Raw genomic sequence first — 21,600 nt, 5'->3', positions numbered from 1 at the left:
AGCAGGACAAATAAAAGTACAAATAGCAATGAATAATGTAGGGGAAAAAAAAAACCACAGTCGAATTGAGAAATATATCCATATCTTTAATGGTAGAAAAGGGGATGCCTGGGTGGCTCAGTCAGTTAAGTTTCTGACTTTTTTTTTTTTTTAAGATTTTATTGATTTATTTGACAGAGATCACAAGCAGGCAGAGAGGCAGGCAGAGAGAGGGGAGGGTGAGAAGCAGGCTCCCTGCTGAGCAGAGAGCCCGATGTGGGGCTTGATCCCAGGATCCTGGGATCATTACCTGAGCTGAAGTCAGAGGCTTAACCCACTGAGCCACCCACGTGCCCCAAGTTTTTGACTCTTAATCTCAGCTCAGGTCTTTATCTCAGAGCCATGAGTTTAGGCCCTGCATTGGTTTCCACACTGGCTGTGGAGCCTACTTAAAAAAAAAAAAAAAAAGAATATATAATGGTAGAATAATAGAACAGACAACGAAGGGGACAGACCTCTGGAAAAAATAAAAAGAGAGACTACCTAACAATACACGGTGAGGAAGGGATGAGAAGGGATATTTCATTATCCCAGGTGAGCGCACACTGTGGACATGCATTGAGAACGCCATGGACAGTTTCCAAGGCAAATCCCAATTCCAAGAGTTAGTTTGAGAAGAGAGTGAGACAGGAGTCAAACAGCAAAAAGCTCAGAATGGACTGTTTTCATCCCTTTTGTTCCACAGTGTTCTGAAAGTTACAGACATGGAAACATGAGAAGAGGGAAGAAGATAAGGAGAGAAAAGAGGCATATCTATCAGAGAGGGTAAAGGAAAAATATTATAAATGGAGCTAATGTGATTCTCCACCTGGAAAACTCAAGGAAAGCAATCAAAAGCCCACAAAAACCTATTAAGAGCTAAAAAAAAATGTGTACAAAATAAAATATTGCTTCCCTATTGGTCAGCCACCACCAGTTGGAAAACAAAATGGGAAAAAAAATGTCCAAATCACAATCACCTAACAAAAGGTTCCCTCCTCTAATACTAAGTGAGAAATGTATAGAGAAACCATAAAACGAACCCAAAGACTTCACTGGGAGACATGAAGTCAGATTTTTAACAAGGGGACACCCTATTCCTCATAGAAAGACTAGTTGTTGTGAATGTGTCAGCTGTTTGGAATTTAATTTCTAAGTTTGAGACAATTTCAGTCAAAGTTCCGGTGAGTGTTTCTTTGTTGGTGAGGGTTTGGACGGGGGCTTGACTAAATGTAATTCCAATAAGAATTCCATTGGTATTTTTAAAAGCCTTGTAAACCGATTCTAGAGTTCACTTGGAAGAATAACCACGCAGTGATTGCCAAGAAAATGTTGAAAGTAAGGATAATGAGAGAGGACTTGCCCTGCCAAGATATAACATATTCTAAAGCGACTATAATTAAAACCCATATTACCGTACTCCAAGACAGAGCAGTGGAACAGAACAGAAGGCCCAAAGACAGACCCCAGTGTATGTAATTATTTAGGGTATAATAAAGTTGGCATTTGAGATCAGTGGGGAAGGGACGGGTTATTCAATAAAACGTATTGGGACAATTGATTACCTATTCGGGAAAAAAAAAAGTGGCAAAGTAGATTCCCAGTGCACATCAGGTGGCACGAAATTACAGATGGATTAAAGAATTTAAAGTGCAAGTCATGCCGTAGAAAAGTAGAAAAAAAATAATATTTATATGAAATTGGGGCATGTGGGAAGGCCTTTCGAAGTGTAGTTGGATTGAGTTTTCTTTGTCCAGTTTTTTCTTTTAGTAGTGTGCATTATATTTCTATCCTCTTTTTTTTTCTTTTTTGAGAGAGAGGGAGTATAAATGGGTGAGGAGGGGCAGAGAGAGAAGGGGAGAGAATCTTGAGCAGAGTCCCCACTGAGCGGGAGCCTCACGTAAGGCTCGATCCCATGACCCTGAGATCATGACCTAAGCTGAAAACAAGAGTCTGATGCTTAAACGACTGAGCCACCTACATGCCCTTTTTGTTCTTAATGGTTAACACGCATATTCAAACTTACAATGCCTTACATGGGGTTTCTCAATATCTAGAACCTCTTGAGGAATGAGACAAGACTCTTAGCGCATCTCCATGTTATGGACCTTCTCCCACCCCCATTTCTTATGACTTAGTTTCTGCCCCCTCTCCTCTCCCTCTGTGTGTGTGTGTGTGTGTGTGTGTGTGTGTGTGTGCGTGCCTGTGTGTATTAAAATTTTTAATTTTTAGAGTAATCTCTACACCCAGCATGGGACTCGAACTCACAACCCAGAGATCCAGAGTCTGCGCGCCCACCAACTGAGTCAGTCTGGTACCCCTCCCTCTTTGTTTTTTTGTCCTTTCTTTCACCACTTTTGTTTCTACCTATTTTCATTTGTTTTGGTTATTGTTTTGCGAGGTGTATATACTCTAGCACTTCTTTTGTGAGAAGTAAGTTTTTTAAGTCCTTGTATTCTGGAAATGTCTTTACTCTGGACCTTCTCTGGAATACCAGTTTGGCTTTGTATGAGGTTTTAGGTCAGAATGACTTTTCCTAAACCTTTGAAGATACTGCTCTATCATATTCTAGAATTTAGAACTGCAGAGGAGAAATCTGATGCCAAATTATTTTTGTTCTTATATATACAATGGAAAACTATGCAGCCATCAAAGGAAATGAAATATTGCCATTTGCAACGATGTGGATGGAAATAGAGGGTATTATGGTGAGTGGAATAAGTCAATCAGAGAAAGACAATTGTCATATGATCTCCCTGATGTGAGGAATTTGAGAGGCAGGGCAGGGGGTTGTTGGGGATAGGGAAGGAAAGAATGAAACAAGATGGGATCGGGAGGAAGACAAACCATAAGAGACTCTTCATCTCACAAAAAAATCTGAGGGTTGCTGGGGGTAGGGGCGTAAGGAAAGGGTGGTTGGGTTATGGACACTGGGGAGGGCATGGGCAATGGTGAGTGCTGTGAAATGTGTAAGCCTGACGATTCACTGACCTGTACCCCTGGGGCAAATAATACATTATATGTTAATAAAAATAATTAAAAAAACTATTTTTGTTCTGTTTCTGGTAATCTTCCCTCTGTCCTCTTCCTGCCCCTGCTGGACATGTTGGAATGATCTCAGATACCCTCACCCTCACTCTTTTCTTCCTTCATTCCTATGGATGCTTGATAATTTCTTTCAGTTTAATGACTCAAATTCTTCTTCAGCTTCAGGGAATTTCCTTTTTCTGTTTCCTTTGATTACACCTTCACTATTCTGTCTTGAATCTTTTTAGATGGGTATTAAATTTTTGGCTCTCTTGTACAGGTTTTGCAGCATTTCTTTGATTCCTTCCCACCCGTTTTGGGGAATTCTGGGACAGTCCCTCAATTTAGACTTCCAGTTTGCCAAGTTCTTCTTTAGCCGTGCCCATTTGGTTACCCGCCCAACCCCCGAGTTTCCAAATTGGGCAGTAATATTTTTCATCCCCTGACCTGTGTTTACCTTTGACTCTTGATTTTGTTTCAAAATGGAAGTAGGGTTGTTTTAGCTGATTATGTAACTAGCTGATTATGTAACTAGTCTATACTCCTTGTAAACGTTTTGAATGATGTAGAAAAATGTAAGGTCGAAAGTGAAAATGAAGGGTGTGCTGTGAAAGGGAGCTCTATGCAAAATGACCTCCAAAGAACAAGGCCAAGTCCAGCTTGACAAGAAATGATTTAGTAAGGCGACTTAAGGACAGAAGCAGGTCTTGTGTGGCTGCAAGACAAGTAGATCTCTACCTCACCCCCACCCCTCCATAGGACTTGTTTTTATGGCCCCAGAAGCTGGGGAGTCCGTGTTGGTATTATATCTGGGAGAGATGCTCAAGGATAGTTGTGTGTCATAGCCATATCTCCAGAGCACATCAAGGACATTATGTTCCAGTGATGTACTTGAGGTTGTGTTTAGACAAGAAAGAAAGAACGAGGCTAGAGATGGTGTTCAAGAAGACTTCAGGTCACAGAGTTGTCATCGTGGCGGATTTGTCCAGATGTCATCGGTCTGGTTCACATGATTGGCAATCCTACTGCCCAGAGATAATCATCACTGGCTTCTGTTGACCACTGTTCATAAATTTCTCTCAAGATTCATAGACCTATAGGAACAGAGGGATACACACACACACACACACACACACACACACACACACACACACACGGACATGTGTGCACGGTTTGACACAAATATCTTTTTTTTAAAGGTTTTATTTATTTATTTGACAGATAGAGATCACAAGTAGACAGAGAGGCCGGCAGAGAGAGAGAGAGAGGAGGAAGCAGGCTCCCTGCCGAGCAGAGAGCCCGATGTGGGGCTCGATCCCAGGACCCTGGGATCGTGACCTGAGCCGAAGGCAGAGGCTTTAACCCACTGAGCCACCCAGGCACCCCAACACAAATATCTTTTTACAAAGCATATATAACTTATAAAATGCAGTAGCTATTAAAACAGAAAGGGGAGTAAGCGTAGGCAAAAGAAATTGGCCCTTTGGACCTCTTCTTGGTTTCCAAACATGGGAACTTAAAAATTTTTGTATTGTGGAAAATACCAAACATTTATTAAGGTAGATAGCTTAGTATAATAATCCTCCTGTGTCCATCATTCGGGTTCAAGTAATGATCAATCACGACTAATTTTTATTCTAGCTATAATCCTCCCTTTCTCCTTCCTGTCATACTGAATTTTTTTTTAAGTGGGCTTCATGGCCAGTGTGGAGCCTAATGCAGGGCTTACCCTCATGCCCCTGAGATCAAGACCTGAGCTGAGATCAAGAGTCAGATGCTCAACCAACCAACCAACTAACCAAGCCACTTACGTGCCTCCCCAAATTATTTTTTTTTAAGATTTTACTTATTTATTTAAGAAAGAGTGTTTGTGAGCACACATGTGAGCAGGGAGAGGGACAATAGAGGAGGGAGCATTGCTGTGTACTAAAAAAAAATTCTTTTTTTCTGATTGCTTCCCTGTGATGTATTTAACACATGCCTCTGTCACTTGCATTTTCTGTAAATTGGCAATTGGATCAAAAGGCTTGCACCGATTCGGGTTTGATTACTTCAGCAAGAGTACCACGTAGGTGGCGGAGTACTTCCTGGTCCTTTGATCGGTAGGCAGGTCGAGTCTTCTTGTGATGTTAGCAGCCACTGATTGATGCCCAGGTCCCTTGTCTCTCGAGGCGTAGTCTTGAGCTTTCCAGGCCTATTTTCATTTGCTGAGAATGTTCTTTGGAAAGATCCTGAGTTGGTTGTGTGGTTCTACAGCATGGTACGTGTCCTTCAGGATCACCATTTAGACTTAGTGAAAGTAGATTTAATATAGTCTCTGACTGGGGCGCCTGAGTGGTTCAGTAGGTAAAGCCTCTGCCTTCAGCTCAGGTCATGATCTCAGGGTCCTGGGATCGAGCCCCGCATCGGGCTCTCTGCTCAACGGGCAGCCTGTTTCCCCTTCTCTCTCTGCCTGCTGCTCTGCCTACTTGTGATCTCTCTCTCTGTCAAATAAATAAATAAAGTCTTTAAAAAAAAATATATATATATATATATATATAGTCTCTGACCTCCCCTCCCCCCATGCGGTAGAATCCCCCCTCCCAGGTGGGGGAGCCATATCCTAGCTGCCTCTGACTCACTGGTGTTCAAATAGATGTATGGGTGTATTTGGTTGCAAACTACTTGAGTAACAGAGACATATTGCAGGTTTTTCCTTCACTCTTGCAGTCATTTGGCTTTGCTCCTGGGTGAGAGAGGGGCACAGGTCTGCCATGCCTGCTCGCTCTGATTTTCTGCCTGGCTCTTCATATCATGCATGTCTCTCTGAGCATGATTCTGGTGTTTAAATATATGCACTCCTTGTGCATTCTGGACCTGAACCCAAGCTGACTGTTACTTCATGCCGATCTAAGAAACCGCGTCCTGTTTCAAAACCAGCACAAGACCTGACAGCTGAAGGGATCTTTGGGGGAGGGGGGTGTTAATTTTGAGCTAACTTTGAGTTAATTTGTGATCTTCTGAACCCCGGTTACCTTTAGAAGTTGAACGGATTTGTAGGATGCCACAGCAGTGCGGTTGTTGTAAAGGGCAAGGTGGGGAAGCTGAAGCCATTGTTCATTCTGCTGTAAGACCTTTCTTATTGTGAAGTCCAGGCTTAATGATCTCTTTCCCCCCATTTCCTCTCTTCCTCCTCCCCATGTGCCTTCGTCCCTCCCTCCCTCCTTCCTACCCTTCTTTTCTCTTTTGCAGTCTGCTGTTTTGTCGTGCACAAGCGGTGCCATGAATTCGTCACCTTCTCCTGCCCAGGTGCCGACAAAGGCCCAGCCTCTGATGTAAGTAACGGGCACTGGTCCCCTCTCTCCAGCCACGGTCAGTGCATCCTTTTGGGTAAAGATGGCTGTGCTTAGACCACCCCCTCCCAAATGGGGGGTCTGTTCTTATTCCAAAACATGGGGTGGTCCCTACAGCCTCTGAGACTTTTTTCATTTTAACAGGAAGGACAAAACAAAACATTTTGGGAGCGGGGTAGGATGGTACGGGAAACCAGCTGCTTACCCTACCGTGATTTTGCCAAATGTCTTCATCTTTACGGCAGGGGCATGGAGAGTGGTGGTGAGATGCTAAATTGGTCCTGCTACTCTTACAAGGTAGTTAGGGTGGTACCTTAAGATGCACTTTACAGCTCTTTGTTAGCAAATTCTTGATACCAGGGCCCAAGAATTAGGAGGAAAATGGGTTTATCCTGCTGCCATGTATCTCAAAGCCTGGCTATTATTGGTGGGGCAAGGGATCCTTCTGGGTAAAACAGGCAAATAAGTTTTATTTTAATCAGTATGAACTTACTTTAATATGGATTGGAAAAATGTATCTAGTAGATTTTCTAGTAGGTTTTGAATTTATGGTAGAGAAGGAAAATTTCCTACCCAAGTAAAAGTCAGGTTAAACAAAAGATAAATTGGTTTAAGGAAACTTTTTTTTTTAAAGATTTTATTGATTTATTTGACAGAGAGAGAGAGATCACAAATAGACAGAGAGGCAGGCAGAGGGAGAGGGGGAAGCAGGCTCCTCGCCAAGCAGAGAGCCTGATTTGGGACTCGATCCCAGGAGTCTGGGATCATGATCTGAGCCGAAGGCAGAGGCTTTAACCCACTGAACCACCCAGGTGCCCCGGTTTAAGGAAACTCTTAAGTGAATGACCCCATGGGCTTGATAAGGATATGGCAAAAGCCTTGGTTTAAGTTTGTCCAAAGCTTGTGGTACATTGTTGATTACCTCCTCAACAGCCATTCCTAGCCCTTGTTCTCTTTTTTCTGGCAGAGGCCGCCTCTCATGCTAAAAGCTGGAAATGCATGATACTTGCATCCCAGGCTCCCCTGTAGTTAGTGAATGATCATGTGACCCAGTCCTACTCAGGGGGACCTTGGGGGAAGTCTGGGCAGAGCTTTCAAGAAAGACTTCCCTTTCTGATGAGGGCGGACATCCCTTCCTTTTTCCTGTTGGGTATTTTTTTTTTTCTCTGTTGGGTATTTTTGTGTGAGGATGCAATGGATGGGGTTGTGGCAGCACTTTTGCGTTAATGAGGGAGATGTACTTGCCTCCTGAGCATGGCAGAGTGGAAGAGTTGAAAGAACCCAAGTCATTGATGACATTGGTGGCTGCTGAGCCCACTGTGAGTTCTCTTATACCCAGACGGCATATGTGAGATAAGAAGCTCCTCTTGGTAAAGTCTCATTTTTGGGGGGGTACTCTTGTCCACGTTGCTGAAACTGCCCTGGTAGACCTTTCCACCATGCACACTCCTCCCTTGTCTCAGTGATGAGTTGCGTTCAGCAGACTCCATGTGCAGCTGTCACCCCTGGTTCTCTTATTTTGTTCCTGCTTTGGCTCACCTTTCTGGAATTTTCCGCATTGGCATGGTCTTCATTACTGGTCCTGTCCTTACCCACTTAGACATGACAGCAGACAGCTTGCCAGAAGTGAGTGGTGACTGCCTTCTGTCATTGCATTTGTGGACTGTTGTTGGCCTTCTATAAGTGGTCATCTGCCCTTTCACTGCAAATCAGGGATATAAATGTCATCACAGCAACACGGACACTCTGGAGCTTGGACGACAGTCCCTTTGCTTGGAAACTGGTACTTGGGTTTAAGGATCCCATGGAGCATGAATGATGAAAGCCCTTCCAGACTTGTTTGCAGAGATGAAGATGGGACTGTTCACTGTGTTCTCTGAGACCACAGACAGAGTATAATTACAGAGTGTAATTCTGTCTCTCATCCCCAGGAAAATAGGCAGGGAGGTTTGGGAGGACAGCCTGGCTCCCTTATAGAGCTCTGAAGGTTCCTCCAGCCCAAGACTTGAGTCTCATACGGCAGCCAAGAGGATGGTGTTTCCTGTATCTGGTCTATGTTCATTGGCTTTTTGTGTTACCTGAGATAGAAACTCCACTCAAACTGGTTTATGTGGAAAGGGAAACTTTTGGTCCTGGAAGCTGAAAAGCTCGAGGGTAGACTGGCTTCAGGCACAGTGAATCGAGGTGCTGAACTTACTTCCTCCCTTCTTTGGCTAGGCTTCCTGTCTTGGTTTCAGTTTTAGGAAGTTTTGCTTTGCTCCTAAGGGAGGGTGATGGCTGAGATACCTATGGTCTTCTGTCTCATCCATGACAAGAGCTAACATATCATCATACTGCACTTTACCTGGAGCCAGAAGGATGGTTTTGCTGATTGGCCAGGTCTGGTCAGGTGCCTACGCCCTGGTGAGGAAACCCCATGTGGCCACCCCATGATTTTAAGAGTCAGGGAGGCATGGTCCCTCAGAGAACTAGGGAAGCAGAGTGTACTGGCTAAAATCATGGACTGTGGATGGTGCCAGCTTGCCTAGGTTCTGATATGTGTGACCTTGGGCAAAGCAAAGTACTTAACTCTCTGTGCCTGAGATCCCTCTGCTGAAAAATGGATACAATCATAGTCCTCATCTTCTAACCTTGTTAGGAGTGCCCAGTGTCTCCATATCTATAAAAGTATCTGGTTCATGGCAAGAGCCAAGCATTTGAGGATGATGATGGCAGTGATAATAAAGAACAGGGAATATATGTTGGGCAGGTGGCAAGGACAGATGGCTACCACGTAAGTCTGAAGAGTTAGCAGGCCCTCTCCCTGCCACTTGGCAGGCCTTCCGAGGAGTGTGTAGGCTCCATAAGCGGCAGGAGACCCCTGTCTGTATGAATGGAGCGGCCCTGCCATTCATTGCATTGGGGCTGGGGAGGGAGGGCAGCCAGCCCCGCAGCCAGCATGCATAGGATTTGGCAGCCGACTTGGAATGATTCTAACTCTGGACACGGTTCCAAGACGGTCAGCTGGCACCAATGATGATGAATTTGTCCAGACTCCTCAAGTGGCTTGACTCAGTTCATTGACCTTTTCCTGTCCATGGCTGGAGATGTGATTAAAGATCTGGCCACACCTGCTCACCAAGCTGGCCAGGCTCTTGCTTGGCTGCTGGTGAGACTCCTGCAGTCATGGAGGGATGCCCTCCTTCTGGGTGACCTTGGAGGAACCGGTGTGCAACGAACTCATGGAGCAGGCAGGCACGGTCTCTATCTATGCAAAGAGAACGTGCTAGGCTCCATCTTCTACCCCTCTGCTATTTGAAGCCCAGCCTGAGCCAGGGAATATTCTGGACATTAGTAGAACTTTGTGTAGTTGGTGTTTTTCTACAGATAGGTCCACATTAGACGTATCAGGCCACCTGAGGAAAGTTCATGAACCAGGCTCTGTCCCAGTGACTTCAGCTACTGACCCAACCAATCCATGCAAATGGGAATAGACAATACATAGAGGCATTGGCCAAATGGAGGACCTTAAGATATGGTAGAGTTCTTGGGTGTTAACTTCTGGTCATCTGCAGGCATGGTCTTGGTCTCCCCTGGCTGGAAACGCTCAATTCTGCTGTCTCTTGGACCTTGTAGAGAGACCAAGTCTCTGGTACCTCCATAGACATGCCGTTCTAGTTACCCAGCATTTAGAGTACTACCCACATACACAGTCTCCCAAGAGATCTTCTCAGAACGTGAAAAGGGGACTTGTGTCTTGGGGCCAGAACTAGAGTGCCTCAAGTGAGGTACTTGCCCTGGGCACAAAATTTAAGGGGTTCTCGGCTGTGTCTGCAAGATGATCTATGATGACCCCACTCACATGACTGGCAGTGATCAGCTTGTCAGCCTGGGCCTTTGGTTCTCCTCCACATAACCTGTCATCCTCCCCCTGGCTCACTCTGGCTTGTTCACATGGTGGTTTCAGGGCTCTGAGAAGAGCAAGAGAGTGTGACCCAAACACATACTGTGTTTGATAATGTCCCGCTGGACAAAGTAGTCCAATGGCTAAGCTCAGATTCAAGGGGAAAAGAAATAAGACTCTACTCTTCATGGGGTGCTGGGGGAAGAATCTCCGGTCAGTCTTCTGAGATCCTGTTGACCTGAGTGGTAGAACAGAATTCCTGGGGACCATCCCGCTGGACTTATAAAAAACCCACAGATGTCAGTTCGGGGTTTCGGGGAGTCGTAGCCAACCTCGCTGGAGGGCACATCTCATTTTTCCCCTGCCCCATGTTCCTGTATGACTTCGCCATCTCCAGCTACAAATGGGAAGCTAGGCAATTTCTTGATCATGTCCAAAGACATTGGTGGTTGGGACTGTGGGCCCTATAGTCAGACATAGGTGAAGTCAGGTCCTGACTCTGGAAGTTACTCATTAGGAGGACCTCAGGTGGATCATTTTCCTTCTCTGTGTCTCAGTTTCCTTCTCTGTAAACTAGGATATTAGTACCAGCCACATAGGTTTGTTGTAATATTTTTTTTAAAAAAACATCCTTAAAATGAAAAGAGTTAACAACAAACACAACAGCATCACAGCAAGCAGATGAAAAAGACATTGTGCGAAAGTGCTTAGCCAAGGACTCGCCACGTAGGAAGCCCTTGGTATGAGTAGCTGAGGGCCTTTCGATTACTCTCTCTATCCCCAATCTTGAATGTGCTGATAATTGTCTACAGTCCTCCGCCCGGAGCATGCCCTCCTGAGGTAATTGCTGTCTCCATTTCCGTGACTTGACACACAACCTCCAAGTCTGAGAGAAGAGCCTGGACTTTGGAGCCAGAAAACCTTGGTGTCAAATTCCATTGCTCTCATTTACTTACTGCTCCATGGATCTGGGTAAAATAATTCAAGTTCTGTGATCCTGAGTTCATCTCTTTAAAACGGGGGAAGTAATACCTAAATTATAGTTCTTCTTTTTTTTTTTTTTCTTTCTTCAGTGTATATTCAATGAGAGACTGCTTGAGTCACATCCAGAATAGTGTCTGGGACCCAAAAAAAAGGCACTCAGCAAATGGTTTCTGAATTATTATTAGTACCTGGATGAGTCTTTCCTACTGAAGAAGGGATGCAGGATACCTTGTGACCTGCCAAGGAATCATAGCCAATGATAATAGCTAATTTTTTTGAGCAAGGGCTCTGTGCCAGCAGTACAGAAATTACAAAAGGACTCTTTAGCTGCTTTGTCTAAAGACACTTTCTTCGTTTTATGGTTTTAGCAATGATTTCTTATTGTTTATAGTCAAGATGCAGAATAAAGCCCATTTTATACCCCGTGTCCTCCCGATTACATCACTGGGTCAGGGCAGTTAAAGATTATGCACACTGATGCTGAGTGTATCCTTTTGTATTTTTATTTGATTTTTAAATTTTTTTTAATAAGTTTATTTTTATTTTTTTTTAAAGATTTTTATTTATTTATTTGACAGAGAGAGATCACAAATAGACGGAGAGGAAGGCAGAGAGAGAGAGAGAGAGAGAGAGAGAGGGAAGCAGGCTTCCTGCTGAGCAGAGAGCCCGACGTGGGACTCGATCCCAGGACCCTGAGATCATGACCCGAGCCGAAGGCAGCGGCTTAACCCACTGAGCCACCCAGGCGCCCCTAAAAAGTTTATTTTTTAATCCCTGCATCCAGTGTGGGGCTTGAACTCATGACCCTGAGATCAAGAGTCACATACTCTTTCAACTAAGCCAGCCAGGCGCCCCTCTGTTTGTGTTTTTAAATCCAGTCTTACTTTATGAAGAAATATATTAACAATGATAAATCATGAGCTAAATGTTTAAGATTTAATAAAAGGAAAATAGAGGATTTAAAAAGAATGTACATATTAAAAAGAGTACGTATATATTATATATATATATAATGTATGAATATGTATAAAAATGTGTTTGAAAATCTGGTTGAAATGGATGATTTTCTAGGAAATTCTGACTTGCCAATTTTGTCTCAGGAAGAAATTGGAAACCAGAATAGGCGAGTAACCAAAAAAGAAATGAGAACATTGCCCAAGAAACTTTTCTTCTCCCAAAATTATAGGCTTCGTGGGTAAATGGTCTTAAACTTGAGAGGAATGAAGGATTTCTGTGCATTTTAAACTATATCAGATTACAGAGAAAAAAAGTAAAGCTTCACAATTTTTTTTAATTGAAAGTGAGAGAAATCCAACTCAAATTAGCAATAGGAAGACAGATTGGCTCATGGGAGGGACGTTGGGAATAGAATAAGCTTCAGGGACAAGGGCCTCAGATACCGGAACAGAGGCCGTGATGCCTCAAGGTGCGTACAAATTATCAGCTTGCTTTGCTGGGTAACAAAACATCCCACAACGTAGTAGCTTGAGGCAATGGTCATTACGTTTTTTCTCATGATTCTCTGGGCTACTTGGGTGATTCTTCTGATGTGGGTCTATTGGGCTGATCTTTGTTTAGCTCTATCAGGGGTCTTGGTCAGCCAGCAACCTCGCTGGTGCTGGATCACCTAGGATAGACTCACTAACATGGCCAACGGTTGGCAGCCTGTTGGCTTGGGCACTTTGTTTTTCTTCCATGAGGTCCTTTTCCTCCACCAGCCTGGCCTTGGGACATCCACACACTGGCCTGCAGTTCCAAATACAGCAGGAAAAGGAAATCCCCAAAGCACAGGGGTTCTTCCAGCCTTCAATGTGTCACACTGGTTATGGCTAAGACCAGATTCAGGGGTGGAGAAATAGGCCTCACCTCTTGAAAGGAGGAGTGACAAAGTCCTACTCCAAAGACTCATTCAGGGATGGAGGAAGCCATGGCCGTTTTAAACTCTGCCACCCTGGCCCTCATCAGCTGTGCCAGCTGTCATATTTGCCATTCCGAATCCACTGTGTTTTCTCCCTGAGAGGCTGACCTATATGGACTGTGCCATTTGGGGTTTCGTGAACTCCCTGACTCCAGCCCAGTAGCGAGGGTCTAGTAGGAGATTGGAAGGTGAGGAGAGAGTGGTCTAGGTATTTATCATGGGTTGTCTTGGCTCTACCCTTTGACCAAAGATTGTTGCTCCTCTAAAGACAGTGTTTTCTGCACGGTTCTCTCCTTGGGTTCCAGGAACTACTCTTTGCCCTTGTCCCTTTGCTCTTACTCACCTCCAGTTACTGCACTATCCCCTCTGGCTTCCCAGTACCATGCCTGTATCTTAACAAGTGGTCCTTTTATGAAACCTCCCTAAACTCTCTTAAGTTGTGTGTGCCATCTCTTTCCTGCTGGGGACCCTGCTTGGTTTGTCCTTGCCTCCTTTGCTCCTACTGTAGATAGGACACATCTATAAATACGTCTGTCAACTTGGTGATCGTTGACCCCAAGGGAGAATGGAAATCCCAGAAGAGGAAGTGGGCTTTCTTTCTGCATTCATGATCAGGGAAGGGTTCTGATTGGTTGGTCCTTTGTTGTTGGGAGAATGAACTCTTACAGTTTATCAGGCCTGCTTCGTATGACATCCCTGTGGCTCAGAGAGCAGTGTCTGTTATAAGAAAGAGGGGGTGGTAAGCTTTATGGGCTGACAAAATCAATAGCTACCACATCTTGTTATAATAAGCTTAGCTTGATCACAATTACCAGCATAACCTAATAAAGTTGGCATAAAAAGTAAACTATGGCAACCGTACTTCAATTAAAAAAAGTAGACTAGGGAGATTCAAATTAAAACCACATTGAGATACCACCTTATACCAGTTAGAATGGCCAAAATTAGCAAGACAGGAAACAACATGTGTTGGAGAGGATGTGGAGAAAGGGGAACCCTCTTACGCTGTTGGTGGGAACGCAAGCCGGTGCATCCACTTTGGAGAACAGTGTGGAGATTCCTCAAGAAATTAAAAATAGAGCTTCCCTAGGACCCTGCAATCGCACTACTGGGTATTTACCCCAAAGATACAGATGTAGTGAAAAGAAGGGCCATCGGTACCCCAATGTTTATAGCAGCAATGGCCACGGTCGCCAAACTGTGGAAAGAACCAAGATGCCCTTCAACAGACAAATGGATAAGGAAGATGTGGTCCATATACACTATGGAGTATTATGCCTCTATCAGAAAGGATGAATACCCAACTTTTGTAGCAACATGGACGGGACTGGAAGAGATTATGCTGAGTGAACTAAGTCAAACAGAGAGAGTCAATTATCGTATGGTTTCACTTATTTGTGGAGCATAACAAATAACATGGAGGACAAGGGGAGTTAGAGAGGAGAAGGGAGTTGGGGGAATTGGAAGGGGAGGTGAACCATGAGAGACTATGGACTCTGAAAAACAATCTGAGGGGTTTGAAGCGGCAGGGGGTGGGAGGGTGGGGGAACCAGGTGGTAGGTATTGGAGAGGGCACGGATTGCATGGAGCACTGGGTGTGGTACAAAAACAATGAATACTGTTATGTTGAAAATTTAAAAAAAATTTGAAAAAAAAAAGAAAGAAAGAAATGGGGGTGCCTGGGTGGCTCAGTGGGTTAAGCCTTGCCTTCGGCTCAGGTTATGATCTCAGGGTTTTGGGATCGAGCCCTACATCGGGCTCTCTGCTCTGCGGGGAGCCTGCTTCCCCTGCTCTCTCTGCCTGCTGCTCTGCCTGCTTGTGATCTCTATCTCTCTGTCAAATAAATAAATAAAATCTTAAAAAAAAAAAAGTAGACCACAGTAAGCAATGAGTCCAGGTTAACAAATGCTAAATAAGGTATTCAATACTATTTAATTCTTGGTATAGACATATTGGCTCAAATAGACTTTTTTTTTTTTTAAGTGAAAGAAACAATCTAGGAGTTAAAATAACAAAGCTTTGGTCAATTTAACAAAATATCGGGACCAAGATGAAAGTAAGGCAGCAAGGAATTATAAACTCTGGGAAGTACAAATTAAGATGGTAGAAGTGACAGCAGATAATATCAGTTACCTAACAAATGTGAAGGGATTGAAATTCTCTACTAAAAGTTGAAGACTATCAGATTGGATAAACAACGTACAATTCTAGGCAATGTGTAGGAGAAACTTAAAACACAGGTTAAAAATAAAATGGGCAAAGATATACTGCAAAAACACACATAAATGTAAAACATGGTCTTAGTAATACTATCAGAAGAGATAGGATTCAAGCAGAAAGCATACGCAGGAGGTAGAGGAGGAAAAACTCACTCTAACGTATTCCTGGTGAGTGTGTAAATCAGTATAATCCTTCTTGAGGAAAAATTATCAATATGTATCAAAAGCCTAAATGACTTCCTGAACCCAATAATTACTAAACCTAATCCTTTTTGACCCAAGAATTACAATTCTAGCAATTTTTTTGCTGAGGAATTATTTAAGGATATGCAAATTTAGTTAGCTAAAGTGATATTCATTGCATCAGTATTCATACCAACAGAAATTTCGAAACTACCTAAATGACTGCCAGTTAGGGTTTATGTAAGTAAAACACATCCATATTTGGGTGCTGCACGGTGATTAAAATGTCACAATATCTGGGCATCCTGCTAAAACCTGGAAATGTTCTATGTCCCGACCGGGATGGTGCCTCTACCGGTGTTCGCATTTTTCAGAATTCACGAAACTGTATGCTTCAAATCTGTACCTTATTATAGGCAAAGGACACGTCAATAAAAGCCCCAGCAATTAACATGTTATTGACACGGAAATGTTAAGTCATGAGATACTGGTAAGAGAAGCAGACAACAAAGCATTGCCTATGGCGCGCTGTATCAGAAAACATACAAACACACACACGTGTAAAAACAAAAGGCTACATTTTCTCCACGTACTTCGGTGGCCACTTGTCAGGTCTGCTCATTGTCTCCTTCCAGACTGTTGCCTGCAGAGCTCTGGAGATGATTGTGCGGTATTCTTTAGCTGGTTTCTCCAGTCTTGCCTGTTTTGGGTGCCACTTCACCTCCGGCGTGGATTCCGGCTTCCCACTTAATTCAGTTAAAATCACATGTGCATGATGGCTTGAGTAGAACTGTCAGCAAGTTTCTATTGCTTCTGGATGTGGTCAAACCTAAGGTCTCCCACCAGCTGGGAGCCAGCTTATCTGCAAATGAGAATCTTCGGATGCCCCTGGTAAGATAAGATGCTGGGCCTGAGGAGCCTGGGCCGATTCACCTGTGGCCCCAGAGAAGGTGGGAAGTCCCAGCTCTGCCCATTTCCCACTTCCGCACGGGGGACAATAAGACAGCCCCGTTTTAGAGAGAAGGCCTGCCTCCTCCTATGGCACTGGCTGGTCTCCTTGGCTCAGATAAAGCAACACAACCATGTACTGCACTCTTCTTAGAGCCTGGGTTGTTCAGTTACACGTAATACCAACGGGGGTCACCCTATAGTTCAGCTCTGATGCTCCGAGCCTGACTAGCTCCTTCCAGGAGGCAGAGCAACAGTTAGGGTTCAGCCTCTCTCTAGGCATCATGGTAAGATCTCACCATCACCTGGCTCAAAGGAGACCCATCTGTATCTCTCAAGGATGAATAACGTCAGGTGTAATTCAGCCTAACAGGACAGGCAGGCAGGCAGTATGTCTGTCCGATCTATCACCTGTCTCAATGGGAAACCGCATCCTTCTGCGGAAGATACATTCTATTTACATTACGTAACATTGCAGTCCCTGATGTCTGCATTCACAACAGAAGTGTTCGGTCATCAGAGTGTGTGTTACCTAATGCCAAAAGAATGCCTTACAGGGGGGCTTGGAGGTGCTCTGAGGGTTGTCCTGTCTAGCTCCGAGGCCATTTAAATATCAAAAGAGCTGTTGTATAGTTGTTGTTGTTGTTGTTTTTTTTTTTTTAATATAGCTTCAAAGGACAGAATCAGAACAGGGGACCATCTGTTCGGGCTATAGAAGAGCAGCCCAAACCAATGGGTTGCTGTCCAAGGATATTAACTCCCCATCTCAGTGGAGCAAAGATCAGTTGCCATGGATGCCGAATGGGTGATATCTGGGTGAGATGTGGGTTTCTGCCACATTGGTGGCTCTTTCACTGGTGGTGTTTGGTTGTGTGCAAAGGAAGCCTGCTTTGGTTAACTCAAGTTAGAAAGGAATTTTTTGGAAAAGCTATGATGTACTTTAGAGAATTGGGAGAAAACCAGAACGATCAGGCCAGCTGTATCTGATTCTGGTTCTTGTGTTTCTTTGGTTTTAAATTCATATTCTGGAAGAAAAAAGATTGGTCAAGTTCACGTCTCTTAAGTAGCCCTTGCTTGGGTCTTTACACTGTTCCCTCCAAGCGTAAACATGGTAAACACAGTTGGGTGGGATGGCTTTCAAAGGGAAAATGAGGCATTGCTACAAAAAAAAAAAAAAAGGAAGCACAGAGGTTTGGCGTATCAAAACGACACATCGCCACTGCGATTTTTAAATGGTACTTTGCAGAACAGGGTTTGTAAATGGTGCTTTGCAGAATACAGGTCGCTTGAGGGCTTGGTTGAAGTCTGGTTTTAGCAGGCTTACAGATTATTTGGGGAGTCTGTTAAAACCAGACTTCACCTGAAAAAATGCAGACAAGAGCCAGGAAGTAGGCATTTTAAAGTCCTTCAGGTAATTCTGATGGGTAGCTGAGTTCGGAAACCAGTGAAAGGCAGAATTGTACTGTGTCTACGAAACCCAAGTGGTTGCATTTGAGGACCGCAGGTGCCACTGACTTACTGGCTGGATCCTCTTGGGCCAGTGACCTGACTTCTGCCTCAGTTTCCTCATCTGTAAAAAGAGGATCAAGTGAAGGTCAAATGAGTTAATCCACGGTAAGGGCTTCGTGCCATGCCTGACACAGAAAGCATGCTAATATTCTCACCACCGATGGTCCTCTCAGGTCTTAGAGGGCGAGTTTCCGAAGTCCCGGCTTATTGTTGGTATGGCATGTATCTGTCATGCTTGCCACGAAATGGAAATACATTGACAGCTCCCATGCGCTGCTTGGAGGGAGAGTCTTATACAAGGATGGCCGTGTGATGAAGGGTGCTTCTTCAACCACCGTGGAGCAAGTGCCCCGCGCTCCCTCTGCTCCCCTTGGCCATGTGCCTGCCGAGGCTCGCGCAGTGCAGAAGCCACCGTGGGGAAGTCAGAAAGAATTGCTTCTCCATACCCCTTTGTGTCTCGCTGTCATAAAGGCACAGCGCTTCCTGCTGTGGAGGAAGAAGCAAATCCGTGATGTGCGGCGTCCCGAGAACAGAAACCAACTGTTTCTCCTGTGCAGAAGGGGCAGGGCTGCCGTGATTTGAATGAGTTGCAGATGTCCCGTCTTATGAATTATTTTGGCTTCTTGTGGTGGGGGGCGGACCGACCTCAGAGCCTGATAAAGGCAATTTCCCAGAGATTTAGCCTGTGGAGCCTGAGGGCTTGAGGAAAGCAGAGAAATCAAAAGGCAGATGACCCTCGAGAGAGGCAGCCTGCAGGGATGTGAAAGGCTCAGGTCCCGGAGTCCAGAGCCCTCATTTCTAGTCTTCCTACTGTCTCTACCTTTTTACATTCCCAATAGCTCCCCCTACCTCCAGTGGCCTGGAATTCTAGGATTTCTAAATGCAGTATTTTAATTTTAATTTTTTTAAGTTTTATTTTTTATTTTTTGGTAATCTCTACACCCAACATGAGGCTCGAACTCACAATCGCAAGATCGAGAGTCGCACGCTTTTCTGACTGAGCCAGCCAGGCGCCTCTCAATACGATATATTTAAAATACAGTAACATCCAAGAGCCGGCATTCATAGATCTAATTCTGTTTTAAGCATTTTATGTAGAATCATTCTTTATTCTTCCTCATGCTCCAGATAATCCCATTGTTATCACCCCCATTTTACAGATGAGGAAACTGAGGCACTCAGAGACTAAGTGACTTGCCCAGGTCACATGACTTGTGAATGGTAGAGCCAGGATACGAACCCAGGAAGTCTGGCCCCCAGGGCCATGTTCTAACTCAGTCCCTCAGACTGCCTCATAACCTCAGCTGTGTCCACCTGGACAAATCTCCCAAAAGCAGACAACCCTCTTCTCTGCATATCTGCCTTTCCAGATATGCACCCCCCGAAACTCGGGGACCCAACAGCCTTGGCCCTGTTTGTTCCATATGCATGTGGATGTCTGTCCCAAGCTGGACCGATCAGATTCTGTCTGAGAATTTAGAATTTGGAATTAAAGGTGCTGGTTCTAGTCTGCAGGGGTCACAAAGTTTTTTAAAACCGTTTATGGTGCATGGAAAACGTCCATCTTGATGAATTCCCACACAGCAAACATTTCTCTGGAACCAGAAGCCCTTCTGGGTTTCCTTCTACTTTCCCTAACCCAACACCTTCCATCAGACCAGCAACCCAGGCCAGCAGGAATTTGCTGGCTTTTTTTTTTTTCTTCCATTGAACTATTTATTGTTATTTTATTTTATTTCATTTCATTTCATTATATTTCAGAAAGAACACTTAACATAAGATCTACCCTTGTAACACACTTTTAAAAAGATTTTATTTATTTATTTGTTTATTTGGAGGGTGAGAGCATGAGCAGGGGAGGGAGGGGCAGAGAGGGAGGGAGAGAGAATCCCAAGCAGACTCCGCACAGAGTGCAGAGCCCGATGTGGGGCTTGATCTCATGACCCTGAGATCACAGCCTGAGCTGAAATGAAGAGTTGGACGCTCAGCCGACTGTGTCCCTAAGACATCCCCCCGCTTACCACACTCCTAAGAGCACAAAACAGTACTGCTGACCACAGGCACGATATTGTGCAGACCTCTAGTGCTTATTTGTATTGTTTAACTGAAACCTGATGCCCATTGATTGGTGACTCCCCTGCCACCTCTCTCCCCAGTGTCTGGCAACCATCATTCTCATCTTTGATTTTATGAGTGTGACCGTTTTAGACAGCTCATCTGAGTGGAATTAGGCAGTATTTGTCTTTCCGTGTCTGGCTTAGTTCATGGACATCACGTCCTCACAGGTGAGCCACGCCCCATATATTAGTATTTCCCTTTTTTTGTAAGCCTGAATAAGATTCCATTGCCTGTATATGCCACACTGTCTTTATCCATCCGTCTGTTGATGGACACTCAGGCTGCGTCCACGTCTTGGCTATTGGGAATAGCGCTGCCGTGAACATGGGGTGCAGATATCCCTTCGAGATCCTGATTTCATTTCTTTTGGATAAGCATCCAGAAATGGGACTGCTGGATCAGATGGAAGGTCTATTTTTTTTTTTTTTTAATTTTGTGAAGACCCTCCCAATGAGCTAAGGACCCGAATAGACTTTTCTCCAGAGAAGACCTACACATGGTCCACAGGCACATGGAAAAACAAAAAACGCTCAATGTCACTCATGGTCATGAAGTGCGAATGAGATGCCACCTCACACTGGTCAGGGTCACTGTTAGCAAAACAAACCCAAAAGACAACACATGTCGGCAAAGATGTGGAGAAATTGGAGCCTTCGCGCACCATTGCTGGGATGTAAAATGGTGCCATGGCTTTGGAAAACCGTGTGTCTTCTTTTGAAGTCTGCACAAATAGAATTATCCGGTAGACCCTCTCTCTTTTTTTTTTTTTTTAAGATTTTATTTATTTATTTGACAGACAGAGATCACAGGTAGGCAGAGAGGCAGGCAGAGAGAGGAAGGGAAGCAGGCTCCCTGCTGAGCAGACAGCCTGATGTGGGGCTCAATCCCAGGACCCTGGGATCATGACCTGAGCCGAAGGCAGAGGCTTTAACCCACTGAGCCACCCAGGCGCCCTGACCCTCTCTTTCCTTTCTCCTACGCTTTCCTCAGTGTTCTGTTTATGGCCCGCCTGACTTTGGAAGGACGCATTCCATTTTATATATCAAGATTTCCAACTTCAAAACCAGCGGGGGATGGGGGGGCTGGCAGATCAGTAAATGAGTCAGAGTCTCCATCTGGGGTGTGTGTGCACCCCTTCTGGGAGGAGAAGCCTCTACCCCACTCCAGTTTTGTTTTTGTTTTTGTTTTAATTCCTGCTTTTTTAAAAGGCCCAAGTCCAGCAGATTTTTTCATTTTTCAATGGAAGTCTGAATCTTCTAAATTTAGATGTTGACAGATAACCGGAGAATGACAACTGTGGTGTATTTCAAGCACATTTTTGGGGACTGGGGTGCTATGCGCCACAGGTTAAAACCTCTACATTTGTAGGTGTGAACTGTCCGTGGAAGGTCTCTCCCACCCTCCTGCTCCTCCTCCTCCTCCTTCTTTTTTTCTTTAAAGATTTTGTATTTATTTACTTGA

General features: G+C 44.5%; 1 protein-coding gene across 1 annotated transcript in view; it reads left to right on the top strand.

Moving 5' to 3' along the window:
* Positions 1 to 21,600, top strand: part of PRKCB (protein kinase C beta) — a 337,502-nt gene that overhangs the window by 143,316 nt on the left and 172,586 nt on the right. Inside the window, exon 5 of the mRNA XM_047712980.1 lies at positions 6,277 to 6,359. Coding sequence (XP_047568936.1) covers positions 6,277 to 6,359 — 83 coding nt within the window. The remainder of the gene's footprint in view (positions 1 to 6,276; positions 6,360 to 21,600) is intronic.

This window comes from Lutra lutra, chromosome 18 (genome assembly GCF_902655055.1).
Source record: "Lutra lutra chromosome 18, mLutLut1.2, whole genome shotgun sequence".
Taxonomy (NCBI): Eukaryota; Metazoa; Chordata; class Mammalia; order Carnivora; family Mustelidae; genus Lutra; species Lutra lutra.
Note: the sequence above shows the minus strand (reverse complement) of the source record. Positions and strands in the feature narration are given on the sequence as shown.